Below are 16,633 nucleotides of genomic sequence, written 5' to 3' on the forward strand. Positions count from 1 at the left end.
TCTGTTTTGTTGCTAAATATTCCATTGTATAGGTTTATCACATTTTGTTTAACCATTTATCATTTGATGGACACATAGGTTGTTTAAACTTTTTGGCTGTTGTGAATAATGCTGTGAGCATTTGTGTACAAGGTTTTTGTGTGAACATAATTTTTCATTTTTCTTTGGTTTATACCTAGGAGTGGGATTGCTGGATCATGTGGTAACTGTGTTTAAGTTTTTGAGGAACTGCCACCATTTTCCACAGCAGCCGCACCATTTTCCATTCCCATCAGCAATGTTAGAAGATTCCAGTTTCTCTACATCCTTGTCAATACTTATTTTCCCTTTTTTTTTAAAATAGCCGTCCTAGCAGACATTACATGGTATCTCGCTGTGGTTTTGACTTGCATTTGCCTGATGACTAATGATGTTGAACATCTTTCATGTGTTTGTTGGCCATTTGTGTATCTTTGGAGAAAAATCTATTGATCTTTTACCTGTTTTTTAAATTGGGTTATTGTCTTTTTGTTGTTGAGTTGTATGTGTTCTCTCTATATTCTAGACTCTTATCAGATACATGATTTGTAAATATTTTTTTCTGCCTTGTGGGTTGTCATTTCACTTTCTTTATAGTGTCATATGAAGCAAAAACATTTCTAAATTTGAAGTCAAATTTATCTTTTTTCTTTGGTTGCTTAGGCTTTTGTTGTCATAGCTAAATAACATTGCTTAATCCAAGGGCATGAAGATTTATACCTATGTCTTCTAAGAGTTTTATAGTCATAGTTCATATGTTTAAGTCTTTGATACATTTTGAGTTTCTTTTTGTATATGGTATGAGACAGGGCTAAACTTTATTTTTTTGAGCAGTTTTAGATTTACAGAAAAACTGGGAACATATCTTATGTTGGTATGGTACAGTTATTACAATTAACAATGTTGATACATTGTGATTAAAGTCCATACTTTATTCACATTTCCTTAGTTAATGTCCTTTTTTTGTTCCAGGATTCCATCCAGGAGACCATATTACATTTAGTTGTCATCTCTCCTTAGCCTCCTCATTTCCCTTTTTTGTAAGGCTTTTTTTTACCTTTGTTCAAATATTTTTTGATCCCCGCAAATAGAACATTTTGGTCCATCTACATGTTTTGCGGCTGTGTTAAAATTTTAATCTTTGCAAGTTGACTCCTAAATAAATAGATAAAATCATTAGCGTTTCAGCAAACAGCTGTAGTAATAATAGAGAACACCTATCACTTGGGCTCCCTATTATCATCTGGAGTTAAAAGTTTCAAACAGAGCCTCATTGTTTAGAAACTTTTTGTATATTGAGAGCATACATATTTAAGTATGAAATATATTGCCATTGGTTTAATAGTATACTAGGGTTCTTAGTTTAATATTCAGATTTGAGGGTGGTGGAGCGAGGGGATATGTAATAATCTTTGGGTTGCTTCTAATAGCAGAAGATTGCTTTGCAGTGTTTTTTCCTGTAGTCTATAAGTATTTCCTATATTGCAAGGTCCTTCCTGTTTTTACTGGAAAATGTTTTAAGCCCTACTGTTCTTAGGATTTCTGTATTGTTGCATCTGCAATCATCATAACTACTATTGGTCCATCTTACCCAGCCCTCACCACCAAATTTGTGTCACTCCTGCCCTTCTGACACTGTGTTCACCATGCAGATTTCACTGGACTCAGTCTCTACTGGCAATTTGCAGGTGGTATGTCAGTACTTTGACAGCTTTTTCAGAATTTTGAGTAGCCTTTAGACATTTTCTTATATTTGGAATTCTGTTTATCTCAGACTTCCAAATTTTTCTAGGTATTTCTACCCAATTAATAAGACATAATTCATAAATGAATCCTAAATAAATGTAAATAATTGATATTCTGGTTTTAAAACTAAAATGTCATCTTGTTCTAGGGCATTTTGCTATTTCTCACCTAATGGAGAAAACATTTAGGTGCCTCAGGTATCTGAAGATACTGAGTAATTTCATGGCATGCTTATATGCTGTGATTCCTGTAAGCTGAGAGAGTAACTCTATCCCTCCATATTTACGCCAAGATATGGGAAGCAGTGATCAGAGAAGCAGCAAGCATTCTGTTGTGAGGCCTGTGACGGGGGTGTTGGAGAGGCCACAGCACAGTGGTATAGGCTTTTTTGCAAGGCAGTTGTAGCATTTTACTGGTACTGAGAGTTTGGGAATTGCTGTTTTTAACTTTACTATGAAAATGTTTATATAAAAAGGAGGCAATGGTTTTGTGTATATGCATGTGTATGAGCAGGTGTGTGTGTGCACACGTGTGCATATATAACCGCACATATTTCCTAGTTCTGCTGAGAGGGCCTAGAAGCAAATGAGGATACCCAGTTCCCAAATCTTGATTTATTATACTATTCCCCACTTAAAGGAACTTGGATTTCTCAAGAAATGGCTGACTCTGGGGTTAGGACAGGATGGGTACAACATAAGATAGAAAGTAAGAAAGTGCTTTTAAAAAATGATGGGGCATGTCTAAAGGATGCAGGAGCCAGCTTGAAGAAACTCTCAATTTGAGCACCAAAATAATTAAGGACATTAATGAATTATAGACCATTGGAAAAGCTGGGAATCTGTGAGCCCATGTCAATAATAAATAGGTAAATAAAAGGGGGAGAAGGGAGGGTTTGTATTTACAGTGGAATGCCAAGTGCCTGACTGGTAATTATGGAGGGAGGCCCACAGTTGAAAAATCAAGATTGGTTTGGCTCAGAATCACCAGTAGATGCTAAATTTAGGGGGAAATTTTGATGAAGGCCAGTATATTTGGATGATTTTAAAGTGTCTGCCCCACAGATTGCATACTGATTGCAAGTGGGAATGTAGTAACTAAAGAGTAAAACCGGAGAATACCTTGACCAGGTGGTTTACATCAAGTTAACATCACTGATGAGGGGCAGATGGGTGACATAAGCATCCAGAGGTGATGCTCTGAGGTGGACATCTCTTAGGTTAGTATTCTGCTCCAGAGATGCTTAGCCTCAATCTAATCATGAAGAAACATTAGACAAACCTAAAATGAATAATGTTCTCTTTAAAAAAAAAAAAAAAAAAAAAGTAGGCTTTATTCTTTAGAAATGCTAATGTCATAAAAGACAAAAGAAGTTGTAGAAATGTTCCAGATTAGAGACCAAAGAGACATGACAACCAATATCTGGTTCTATACTGGATCCTGTGTTAGATTCTAATAAAAGGTAATACAAAGGACATTATTGGGTCATTTGACAAAATTGGAATCCAGAGGGATAAAGTGTTATTGATAACTGGTTGTATAAAACTGACAGCACTTCTCAACCAGGTTCTGCAGAAGTGAGCCCTTATGCCCTAAGACATCCATTGTATGTAATAGATTCTCTTCTCTCCTGTGCATCTAAAATGATACTGGCCAAGTATAATCCTTGGGAGAATGGAAAAATAGTCATTCAAATTATTTTCTATAGGGCTTAATTCTCTCATGGAGCCACAAAAAAAAGGCTGTGAAAGAATATGCTCATTTTTAGGAAACAGGCACTGAAGTATTTAGGGGTAAAGGACCATGTACATTAAAAAAAAACCCAAAAACTATCCCCTTGTAAGTTGGCATCTAATGCATTTAAGACCAGTCAGAATAGCTGAAGGTTTTATGTAAGCCTGAAGCTACCATGCCTTGATCAGCGTTCAGTGTTGTGGGGTATATTATTGGACAGAAGTTTATGAGAGAGTGTATTTTAGCAATAAACTGATCACTTACGTTATTTGCCAGTTCTGCTTGAGCTTCTGGTGAGAACCTTGAGCTGACTCTGGTCCTTTCTGGAATAAGTCAGGGTGTAAATAAATAAGAACTGTATGAACTGCTTAAGGTAGACAGTCAGTTACTGATAACAAAAATAAGTTGAAAATATGTGGCCCAAGAAATATTGTTCAAAATCACCGTATGATTTCTCTTTCTAGGAGGAGCTCTTGGATATTAAAGAACGCCCTCATTCCAAACAAAGGCCTTCGTGCCTCTCTGAGAAATACGACAGGTATCTGGGGGGGTCAACTTCTTGTTACACCAAACTTAATAAATGGAGTTGTATTGTTTGGCTGGAATTACGAGTGGGGAGATTTCAGTGGTAATGACATTGGGCTTCCACACAAATAAATTGCACGTAAGCTATGAACATGACTAAATAGCATCTCACTGCACTGTCTTCATCAGCTTTGTTATTAATTAGCTGAAATTCAGAGATTTAAGCTGCAAGGAACTCTAAGGACAACTGAACCAATTCTCTTTCAACTAACTGGTGATGAAACTAAAACTAGAAAATGACACATTGGTCAAAGGCACATTGTCAGAAAGCAGAATTAAGACTTGAACACAGGAGTCCTGACCAGAGTCTTTTCTCTCTACCAGTGGTTTTTTGCACTGTGCTTTGAGGGTCCTTCAAGGGCCTGCCTGGGGCAGGACGATCAGGAGGACTCTGGGCCTTTTATCAGTCCCCCACCCCTCATCCCCAAACAAGAGAACCATTCAACCATTCAGATTTTTGGGGGTGGTTTGTTTTGTTTTGTTTTTGCCACACTGTACGGCATGCAGCATCTTAGTTCCCTGACAATGGATGGAACCCGAGCCCCCTGCAGTGGAAGCACAGAGTCTTAACCACTTGGCTGCCAGGGAAGTCCCCACATTAGCCCTTTTGCATCTTGGGCTCTTTCATAAGGTAGAAAGCTTTGGTTTGAGAAGGCTATAGCTAAAAATGGTCTGAAAGTCTCTTAGAATAACCCTACATTGCACTTCTTATGGTTATCTTAAGACTTTAAGGTCACTTCTTAAATATCAAGGTAGATGGTTCATATTGGCCCACATTTTTTTCATATATATAGTGTTTAATTTTTTGGTAGAATAGCACATGCTTTTTTAAATTTTGTACATGGACAGTTCAGAAGGTTGCTGAATCTGGATTCCTCACCACTTTCCCCTGGTGAGGGTGATACTTGAATAATGGCGATTCTAATTAGTTAGGAGTTTTTGCTAAGTCTCAGATTAGCTGGGGGTTTTCTTTGTTTTTGTTTCGTTTTTTCTTCATTAAAGCTGTAAAGGTTTTTTATGCCTCAAATTCAATTTTCTTGTTACAGCTGTTTCTTCTTGGCATAAAATAGTTATCATGGGCACATATTCCCTTTGATTCTGAAGTGGAGACATTGTGCCTAATAATAATAATGAAAATAAGAGAGATGGAGGAAAGAGTTTCTCATCCTAGCAGAGCTAGAGTTAGGTACCAGATCGTTGGGCTCCAAAGCTTCTCCTCTGCACACTGCACCACCTGCCACCCCATCATTAGCGTGGGAGTAACAAAGTCAAACCCAGACTACAGACTTTAGGCTCTTAAAGAGCTGTCTGTCCTACTTGTGGGAAAAACTGAGACTGTACATAGAAATTCTGGAAAATATACACTAAGCATTCCAGGAGCTGCTTCCAATAAGAGGATTAAGGGGCTTTCTCCTCCCTGTACTAATCTTCAGTAAACTGAGTAATCAATATTTATGGAGCATTTCTTTGTATAGGACAGGCATAGGTACTATAATCCATATGCACCCCAAGGTTTGTGGTCTGGATGTTTCATTTATGCACAAACCACTGCTTTTCAAGTGACTATTGCTATTATGTGAACAACAATAATGTATTGCTGAATTTATTAGTTTTTGTTTTCATCTTGAGAGAACCATTCTGATGGCAACCATGAAGTTTTATATTGAAAAGGGATTTCCATAACCTGTCACCTGAAGTAGTAGAAATTAGACTACATGTGTTATTCGTGGTGTAAGTGCTAACTGTAGGTGCCCTTTGACTTGCAGTGATGGTGTCTGGGACCCTGAGAAGTGGCATGCCTCCCTCTACCCGGCTTCAGGACGGAGTTCGCCAATGGAAAGTCTGAAGAAAGAGTTAGATACAGATCGGCCTTCCCTGGTGCGCAGGATAGTAGGTGAGCACAGTCTCTGAGAAGTGGGGGCAGCGATTTTGTAGACAGTGCTCTTTGCTGCTGGCTTCATTCTTAGCTGTGAGAGTTTTATGCATTGGGAGAAAGTATCATTATCAGGAAACTGACTTAACAGTTCATTTCTTTTTTTTTTTTTTTTTTTTTGAATTTTATTTTATTTATTATTTTAAACAGTTCATTTCTGATTAGCTAGCAGAGTAAAATCATAGCCTTCCTATGTAGCAGTGGTGAGTAGACTGTATTAGGCTATGTGCTTTTGAATTAAAAGTACCAGGTCTTTCATTGAAGTGGATAACTGAGTTAGATGTGGGGACCCTAAAGCTGCGCTGGAGAGCTGGTTATGCCCAGTCTCAGGTGAGACTTTTCCTCAGGTATAAGTTAGTTCTGGCAATTCTTAATTCACGATAGAGTATGATCTGAATACTGGGTTTCGATGTGGTTTGCGACTGGAGTAAAGTTTGATCTTCCATACCTTTCCCCCTTTAAACTAGAAAAGTGAAATGGATAGCTGGCAGTATAAAAGCTAGTCAAGGAACTTGTTGCAAGAGGGAACTCTTTTTGAGATGAGAGGAACACGCATAAAACCAACTTGGAACTGAGCAAAGAAGATGGGGTGATGACTGTAGCTTGAGCTGTAAGACCCTTCTACACAGATGAAAACTTAGAAGCAACCTAAATGTCCAGCAGTAGAAATGAAGTTGAGTAAACTTTGGTATATCCATATATAGGAGTGTTCAGCTGTAAAAACATGTTGGAGACATGTTCACCAAGTTATACAAAACTGTCTATTTTGTGTCTTATTTTTGGAAGAAAACAGACACTGCATGGAAATTCTGGAAAAGTGCATACCAAAACATTTTAGGAAATGTTTCTAGTGAGAGGATTAAAGGAGGTGTTCCTCACTTGGACTTATCTTTAGTTTTCTGATTTTCCTAGGAAGAATTTTTGTGTGTGGTGACATGTTTTTCTTACATCTTTATTGAGGTAAAATTGGCATTCAATAGACTGGTACATAAATGGCACATAAAGTGTACCATATGATGTTTTGACATGTGAATACAATGTGAAACCATTACCACAATCAAAGTAATAAGCATTTCCATTACAGCTAAAAGTTCCCTAGCACCCCATGTGTCCCTTCTTACACTCCACCCCCGCACTGCAGGCAAGCACTGGTCGGCTTTCTGTCACTATAGATTAGTTTACATTTCCTAGAACTTAATATAAATGGAATTATACAGTATGTATTCTTTGCGTAGCTTCTTCCACTCAAAATAGTTGTTTTAAGATTCATTCATGTTTTGGGGTATATAAAAGTTCGTTCCTTTTATTGCCTAGTAGTATTCCATTGTGTGAATTTGCCATAGTTTATCGATTTATCTGTTGATAGACATTTGGGTTGTTTCAAGTTTCTGACTGTTAACCAAAACTACTCTGAACATTCATGTACAAGTCTCTCTATAGACATGCTTTCTTTTCTCGGCTGAATATCTTAAGAGTCGGATGGCTGGGTTCTATAGTAGATGTATCTTTAATGTTTTGAGAAACTGCCAAGCTGTTTTGCAAAGTGGTTATACCATTTTACATTTCCACCAGCAGTGTGTGAAAGTTCTACTTGCTTCACATCCTCATCAGCACTTGGAACGGTCAGTCTTTTTGATTTTAGCCAGTCTAATAGGCATGTATCACATTATTGTTTGATTTACATTTCCCTAATGATTAATGTTGAGTATCTTTTCATATACTTATTTGCCATCCATATATCATCTTTGGTGAAGTGGCTCTTCAAACCAGTTGTCCTTTTTTTTTTTTTTTTTTTTTTAATGTATCGGATACAGGTCCTTTATGAGATATATTCTTTTTTTGGCCACGCCTTGTGGCTTGCAGGATCTTAGTTCCCCAACCAGGGTTCGAACCGGTGCCCTCGGCAGTGAGAGCTCAGAGCCCTAACCACGGGAATTCCCTCAGATATATTCTTTGAAATATGTTCTCCGAGTCTGTGGCTTGTTTTTGTATTCTCTGAACAGTAACTTTCAAAATGCAAAAGTTTTAGATATTGATCAAATCCAGTTTATCATTTTTTAAGATAGATTGTGCTCTTGGTGTCATGCCTAAGAAAACTGTGCTAACCCAGTGTCATAGATTTCCTCCATATTTTCTTCTAGAAGTTTTATAGCTTTAGGGGTTACATTTAGATCTATGATCCATTTTGAGTTAATTTTTGTATATGGTGGTAGGTATGAATTTAAGTCTTTTTTTTGCATGTGGATATTCAGCTGTTCAATACTTTAACTTTTTAAGTGGTTACTGTTTCAAATACTGACACCTACTGTAGTTTATTAATTGACAAAACATTTGCTAATAATTACATAGATAAGAATTTAGTCAAGGGACTTACCTGGCAGTCCAGTGGTTAACACTCCGTATTTCCACTGGAGGGGGCACGGGTTCGATCCCTGGTCAGGGAACTAAGATCCTGCATGCCGCACTGCGCAGCAAATTAAAAAAAAAAAAAAAAAAGGGATTTATTCAAAACAAAGGGATTATGGAGATTAATCATGGAAAATTATTGATTATAAAGTACATTTATTCCTCCGAAGAGATGAAGGTTTGCTCATCTTCGTTAAATATGTGAACTCTCTAGCTGTTTTAGTGGTGACTCTTTTCCAGTACCCCCATGGCCACCAGTCATGGACAGACCACCTAGAGAGGAAGAATACCCTTGCTGGTTTGCTTAACTTTTCTTTCCGGCATCTTTCCAGATCCTCGAGAGCGTGTGAAAGAAGATGACTTAGATGTTGTTCTCAGCCCACAGAGACGAAGCTTTGGAGGGGGCTGCCACGTGACAGCTGCTGTTAGCTCCCGGCGCTCAGGAAGCCCATTGGAGAAAGACAGTGATGGGCTCCGCCTGCTTGGTGGACGAAGGATTGGCAGTGGGAGGATAATCTCTGCTCGGACCTTTGAGAAGGATCACCGTCTTAGCGATAAGGACCTGCGAGACTTGAGAGACAGAGACCGAGAGAGGGACTACAAGGACAAGCGTTTCAGGGTTTGTCTTCTAGATCCTCTGGCACCTTGTGTGTTCACTTCGTTTATACCGGGTTACCTTGAAATGCTGGGTGAACATAGCCCATTGTTAAGCCAGAGGGAGGAACAGAGAGCTGGGGGTGGGGAGGGGCTTCAGGTCTATAGCATAGCATCTTCATTGTACTACTGAGCGTTATTTAATTCATCAGTCCTTGATTGAGGTAGAAATGCCGTAACTAGAATCCTGTTTTTTATTTTGCATTATGTACTTTTCCAGAGGGAGTTTGTGGATAGTAAGCGTGTCTTTGAGCGTAGAAGAAATGACTCCTACACAGAAGAAGAACCAGAATGGTTCTCAGCTGGACCCACAAGTCAGTCTGAAACCATTGAGCTGACTGGCTTTGATGATAAGATACTGGAAGAAGACCATAAAGGGAGAAAAAGAACAAGGCGACGGACAGCCTCTGTGAAGGAAGGTCAGCAGAAACTTTCAGAGGAAAGCTCACTGTTCTGAAATGAGATGTGCTTATAATTGGCTTAATTGTACACTTAGGAATAGGCACCAGTGTTAAAAGTGGCAAGTTTTTAATGTTGAAGCCTGATTTTGAAACTTCTTCCTGTGAGTTCACTGTGTGTAGATTGTACTGTCTCCTCAATTTGTCCTGCCTGCAGTGCTAAACAGAAAAGTCTCCCATTACCCAGTAAGAGCACTGTGTACACGAAAGTGTTCCCCAGAGGTAAGAGCATGTGATAGAAATAATGAGGGGTCTCATTTATTGAGCATGTATGTGCTGGACACGTGGTAAGCGTTTTGTCTATGTAATCCTACTTCTAACAACCCTGTGAAGCAGATATTATTGCGCCCATCTTACAGATGAGCAAATGGAGATGCAGGCGGCTTGTGTGACTTGTCTGTGGACACTGAAGAAGTGAGTAGGGAAATTGGGAGTTGAACAGGATGCTGTGCTTCAGAGCCCACCTCCTTCACCATGGTGTTAGGGTTCATAGTGTTGTCACTTGGCTTCTCCCAAACTCACTTTTCTCAGGTATCCTCCTTGCTAAACCGAAGAAGCCAGAGCTAATGTGCGAGGGGTACCTGGTGAAGGGTGGGGGCCCACTAGTCGTGTTCAGAGCAGTGACCAGGCTGGTGGTCTTGGGAGGAAGCAGAGAAGAGGCAGGTGGGTAACTTGGGAGACTTTGCTGTTAAATTGCCTTTGAGAGATGCCTTTGTCTCATGCTCAGATTAAAGCAGCACCAGCAAGTGTGGTCTTTTCACCTCATGGTAAAGATCAGGCTTCTGATGAGAAAAAGCCCATCTTTTTCTTAACTGAGATGAAATCTGAATTTCAACCATTCTTGTATCAACACGGGAGGAGCCAAAAGTAGCAAAATATATCAGTAGTGTCACCTCCTCACCTTACAGATGCAAAGAGACAGGACTGGAAAGAGGTGACAACCAAGACCCTGTCCCGTGGGTTTAATGGCGGCACCTCAAGTATCAATAGAATCCAGAGGTCCGGGCTCTCTCACCCCATTGGTTAGTTGCCCTAGCTACTGTGTTTAAGATAAACAGGTACTCTAGTTGCATCTTGGCTGCAAGAACGAAAGGACGGGGAGGGATGATGAGTGCCTTTGAGTCCATTTATGTCTGTGTTCCAGCTTTCCATTGAACTTGGTATGTAGAGTTCTCTGCAGGCATGTAATAGTGCTGGGAGTATAGCCATGGACAAGACAAATGTGTTCCTTGCCTGCATGATTTTAATACAAGTGTGTGTTGAGCACCTACTCTACAGGGCCCAGTGCTAGGTATTGTACATATGGTGATGAATGAAACAATCTGAATATGTATTTCACTTATAAACAGAAAAAACAATTATGTAGAAGGAGGAAATGGTTAAAACCCTCCACTGATAGAAAATTTTAATTTGTATTCTCTCTAATGAAAAGTATATGTTCATTCTGGACTTCCCTAGAAGTCCAGTGGTTAAGACTCCACGGGGCATGGGTTCTATCACTAGTCGGGGAACTAAGATCCTGTATGCTGTGCAGTGCAGCCAAAAAAAAAAAAAAAAAAAGAAAGAAAAGAAAAGTATATGTTCATTCTGAAATGTGGTAACACTTGCCCTTAGTTATCTTTCCTGGGTCCCTGGCTTTTGAGACTATCATAATAAATGGCCAGTTGTGTTTGTCTGTCTGCTAATGCATGTTCCTACCCATTCTCAGTTGTCAGGCCCCGTTTGCTCTCAAGCTGGCATAAAATTACACATGGGGCACTTTTGCTGCTTGCATCTCTGTTAAGAGATGTTCTCATCTCAACACAAAATAAAAGAGAATAGGAGAAATACTAAAGTTTTTTTTGTAAGAGTATGAACTAAGTACAGACTCTGTCTTCTGGCTCTCATCCTAAAGTAGGTAGACAGGTTCTGGTGGGTTAAATGAGTTAGAGAGAAGCACTGCTCTAGTGGAAAAGGACACAAACTTGGCATTGATTAGGCTATTAAGTTGTTTACCTTTTCTAGGGCTCGGTTTCTTTGTCTGTAAAATGAGGAAAATACCTCCACCAAAGTAGTCGTTTTAGTTAAATGTCAGTCTTTAAGGAACATCGTTTACCTCTGCTGGTTGGCAGTAAGTGTGTGCTGACCCACTGGAGAGGCTGCCCGTTGCCTTGTCCATGGCTCATAAACGTCCATCTCGCCAGTTGCCTTAGGCCCTCAGAAGGCCCAGGGTTCTGAGGCGGCAGGCACCTCTGTGGAGGGGCAGTGCTGCCTTACACAGCACAGCATAGAAGAGCACTGCTGGCCCACCTAGGGTTGAAATTTCTGCCACCTGCTAGTATTGAGACCTTGGGTAAGCAAGCCACTTAACCTTTCAGTTGTTGTCCCCTGCCTTGCTGTCTAGCCTTTTGAAGTGTTATTGGAATGAAAGCAGATGATAGCATTTAGCCTCTCTTGGTCTAGAATATCCTGGATGAATAATGAGACTGCAGTCCTGTTGGGGCCTTTTGAGAAGGGATGGGTCCAGGCTTTGGCACTTTTTTTTTCCTAGGAGGACTTCACGTCTGCTGTGATCTTGAAACTATAGGCAGCTTTTACATCGGTGCTTTTGCAGGAAGGGGCTTTAGGAGTTCTGTTCTTCAAATTAAAAAGTTGATTTTCCAGTATCTCAGTGCACTTATTTTAAAAGGAAAAAAAAGTCTGTTTGTATCTGAAGGATTTTTCCTTTTGCCCATCCTCTGGCTAAAACTAAGATGTTAGCTTCCTTAAATGGAAACTTGGTAGCTTCTCTTAGACCTTATCTTCCCATCCTAACAACCAGACATAACTCAGTTTTAAATGAACCAGGCACTGCAGAGTAAGACAAAGCTGATGAGAGCAGCTTTCCTGCCTCAGAAAGCTCAGTCTCACCAGACTGTTCCTATAATATAGTGTGATAAGTACTGTGAGAGATAACACAAACATTATAGAGAAGGCGGTGATTAATTTTTTGGTAGGGTAAAAATGGGTAGGCAGTGCAGACTTCCTAGTGGAGGTGACATTTGAGCTTTGCCTTGAAGGATGAACTACAATCAGTAGGCAAATGAAACTTGCCCTTGGACTAGGTTTCACATAAATACCTTAGGTTGCTGAACCCTGACTTAAAGTGGTGATGCAGATGCATGGGTGAAAGCAGAGCCAAATTAATTTCATTCCATTTTTAAGCAGCAAGAGAGGCTCAAAAATTGTCCTTTAAAATAAAAAATTAGAAAAAAATCCACTACATTATAGAAAACTTGAAGAATGGGCAGAGGAGGGATCATAATCCTTCCTAAATCATGTTGGTGTTCTGGCTTGTTATTAAGTCTTTTTTCCTCCTCTAGCTCCCATAGGAAGGGAACTGTTTTACTGTTGCAAGTGCTGCACTGGCACAAGAAGTCTGCTTTTAAAGTCATCTGTGGCTCTTCTGCATGTGTGATGATGCTGAGGCCACAAAATATGTCTGGAGCAGTTTACATGATCAGACTGTCTTTGTCCGGTTTTGCTTTCAGGCATGGTCGAGTGCAATGGAGGAGTGGCCGAAGAGGATGAGGTGGAGGTCATCCTTGAACAGGAGCCTGCTGCTGATCAGGAAGTGCCAAGGGATGCCGTCTTGCCCGAGCAATCCCCAGGAGAATTTGACTTTAATGAGTTCTTTAACCTTGATAAGGTGCCATGCTTGGCTTCGGTGAGTGTAGCAGCATGCTTATAAACATGGATGGAGCAACTGTAGGGTTAGATTTGACCTGAGTCTTTAAGATACCTCTTTTTAAAGTTTTGTTTTGCTAGATGATTGGGAGTTTTTTGGCTTTTATTCGTAAATATTATGTTAACTTTTGTTGGCTTCGTTTTGAGAGGCTAAGTGGAAATGACTAAGTGAGAATTCTATACCAGTTAACTCTTTTTCCAGGTTGTTAGCATTGGACTAAGAATTCTGCAGATGTTTAAGAACATTGTCTGCTTTTATTTTTAAGTAGTTAAGTGTTTGTTGTAGAGCCTTATTGTGGAGGTGGATTTTTATAACTGATGATCAGTATCATACTGATCTGCATTCCTTGGGTAAGGCTGGTTAGGTGGTACCTGTGTGATGTAATGGTTCCGAAAACCTTTCATGAAAAGGAGTGTGGGATACTATCGCTGTTGCTGTTGAACTGTCGAGGTCTAATCTTTCTCGACTTTTAAAGTAGAAACAGTAAGACATCCCAAATCTTCACTTGGTACCTGCCCTTGCTCCTGTCCCCTTTGGCCATTTAGGGATTAGTAATGCCTCATCAAATTTTGGGAGAAAAGATGAAACTATGGCCTATGCCCCCAGAATTGAGATTTTTCTGTGGTTGCTGAAAGAGTGCATAGGACTGATGAAATAGAATTTTAAAAACCATTTGACCAAAAGCATCTGTACGTCCCAGATGTCCTTTACAGGACATGAAATACAGCAAGTAAGTTTGACCAGTCCTTTAGAACTAGTGGTTCTAACTTAACTTACTCTACTCCTTAACTGTAACTGCTTCTTGTTTGATCATTGCATGAGTGGACAAAGCTGGGCATGACAGAGAGGCATGCCTTTGTCATTTGCCTGCCCCCAAAAGCCTAAAAGATGGCCACCCGGAATAGGTGAGCAGACACTGCATAGCACTGATAGGTACAGGGCCACAGGTGAGTTCTAGGGCAGTACTTCTCAAATTCTCTATGGTGAAGGCCAGGTTTTATTTCCAGTCCATTGAGGACCAGTACTTTAGTATAAAGTACAAATATCAAAGCAATGCTCAGTTGCTATAAAAGTTGCTAAGCATTTACTCCAACTCTCAACTTACCTCATTGTGGACCAGCTTGGCCCAAGACCACACTTTTCTACAGCGCTGTTCAGGAATATGTGGAGGGCGGCTGCAGATCAACCGGCAGCTGCATGGTTTTGCTCCTTAAGTTCTAGCACAGTTTTAACTGTAAGTCCTCTAGCCAGATACGTCACTTACAGTGAGCTGGCCAGTAGTCCTTTGGGTCACTATGAGCAGAAGGGTTGCATCCAGATATGAGTTTAATTTACTTGATGTAAAACTGAGTGATCCTCTCAAATTCTTAGCTTTTGAGGGGACAGTAATTTTTTATTTTTATACCAGCTGTGTTTAGTGACTTTTTTTTTTTTGCATTCTCTTAGAAGACAGATGGAAATCTTATTGTAAAAAGTTTTCACAGCAAAAGGTCAAAATTTAGAGGCCTGTACTTGGCTCCAAATGTGAGTACCCGTGAAACTTACCTGTGTACCTAGGCAAAGGAAGAATTCAAAACTAAACTTTTAATAATAGGTAACATGCATACAGTGCTGATTGTTTTAGGCTTTATATCCAATAAGTCATTTAATCCCCACAAAACCCTTGTAAGTTAGATTACTACTGTTTCTGTTTTACAGATGAGGAAGGCAGGCACAGAGAGGTTTAAATAACTTGCCTAAAGTCACATAGCTAGTTAGTAGTGGAAACTGAATTCTAATTTTTGTAGTTTCAGTTAACAGTCTTTACTCCTAATTCCCCCCAACTATACTGCCTATAAAGCATAAAAGGGAGGAATAGGAACTCAGCACCATCTTATCCTTTGGCCCTCACCCTCAACCAAAACTTGGTTAATTCTGAGAAGGTACCTAGCTAGGAAATCTCTCCATGTTTTTCATGGAGGTACTGCTCATTAAGGTGTATATTCTATAATAGATTCACTTAAAAGCAAAGCTGGGATCAGTAAAAAGAGATGCTCTGGTTGTGCTGTATAACCAGCTGGACTCTATTATTATGCTCAGAAAATGACCAGTCAATTGGGAAAAATAAGAAGGGCTATATATAAGATTTGAATATCAACTGACAAATGATATAAAGTGTTTGAAGTATAGTACCTGGCACTTAGTAGGCCCCACAGATGTTGGGTATTAATTGGCATAAACAGAATTACACCCTATACTTTTAAGCTATATTTACTGGCATTGCAATACATTAGAAGTTGACAGCCACGAAAATCTGTACAAAATGAAAATTTAGATCACATGTGCAAATAATTTCAGTTACGTAATTAAAAATAAGCTGATTTTAGATATGCAGCTCTTACTACAGTACCTGACACATAACAGGTACATAGAAGTATTTTGAATGAAGAAAAAGGAAATCAAAACAGAAATCCTAAACTATGTAGAGTGATGAACAGGAGCATGACACAGAAAAACCTTGGTGGAATAATCAAAAGTGTGCTAAGATGAAAGTGTGTAGCCTTAAATGCATTCATTAGAAATCCAAAGAAAAATCAAACTAGAGTGAAACAAATACAAAAATATGGAAATTTCCATAAAAGTGGAAAGTAATAAAAGAAAAGCATTGATCAGTAAAACTTAGTAATTGTCAAAGAGCAAAAATATTTCACAATATCTGTATCAGAATAATATGAATCCTAGGATATGACTAGTCTAAATGACCTTTGACGGACCAAACTAACAGTCATATAGGTTACCTTAAAAATGCTATTAAAAATGTAGTCTAGAAAGAGCAGCTGAAACATACCAGACTGCAGTTCACAGCCTCCTCTTCTTGACTAGCTTAGGCTGTGGGATGTAGCAGCAGTCAGCTGAGTACCAATGTGCATAAGGGGAGGGAGGGACTGGTATTAGAGTATCCCTGCTGGCTCTGTGGTAAAAAATGACTGACTAGATAAACTCTTAAGATTCTTTTTGGGTTCAAAATGCTCTAGCTTCTTGAAATTGGCATTTCTAGTAAGTGGTGTGTAAAAGCGACTTTGTCTCTACTTATGTTTTAGCTATAATAAAACTTAGCTTCTCTAACAAACAAAGTTGGTCACTGATCAAAATATGGAAATGACTTTTTTAACACTTACTGTCAAATCTTTAGAAAATGTCCAGATACCTTATATTCACTTCCTTTACTTTTTCATGTTCCTCCTGTGTATCTTCTGGCTTTTTTCCTATACAATATGATCAGAGGAAATAAAAACAAAGTGCAAAGCTATTTTTACTATTTTTAAAATTTCAAACTCTTTTCAAAATTAAAATATTTTAAACAGCTCTAGCTTTTACTTTTAAAAATTCCTGTTTATCACCAAGGTGGTTGTG

At 39.2% G+C, this 16,633-nt stretch overlaps 1 protein-coding gene across 5 annotated transcripts in view; it reads left to right on the plus strand.

Annotated features, from left to right (window-relative positions):
- The window catches only part of EIF4ENIF1 (eukaryotic translation initiation factor 4E nuclear import factor 1), a 41,390-nt gene that overhangs the window by 9,329 nt on the left and 15,428 nt on the right, over positions 1-16,633 (plus strand). For all 5 annotated transcript variants that reach the window (XM_059895253.1, XM_059895251.1, XM_059895249.1 and 2 more), the window contains exons 3-7: positions 3,963-4,036; positions 5,850-5,977; positions 8,755-9,041; positions 9,297-9,495; positions 13,044-13,219. In XM_059895253.1, coding sequence (XP_059751236.1) covers positions 3,963-4,036; positions 5,850-5,977; positions 8,755-9,041; positions 9,297-9,495; positions 13,044-13,219 — 864 coding nt within the window. The remainder of the gene's footprint in view (positions 1-3,962; positions 4,037-5,849; positions 5,978-8,754; positions 9,042-9,296; positions 9,496-13,043; positions 13,220-16,633) is intronic.

The sequence above is a fragment of the Balaenoptera ricei genome, chromosome 14 (genome assembly GCF_028023285.1).
Source record: "Balaenoptera ricei isolate mBalRic1 chromosome 14, mBalRic1.hap2, whole genome shotgun sequence".
NCBI lineage: Eukaryota > Metazoa > Chordata > Mammalia > Artiodactyla > Balaenopteridae > Balaenoptera > Balaenoptera ricei.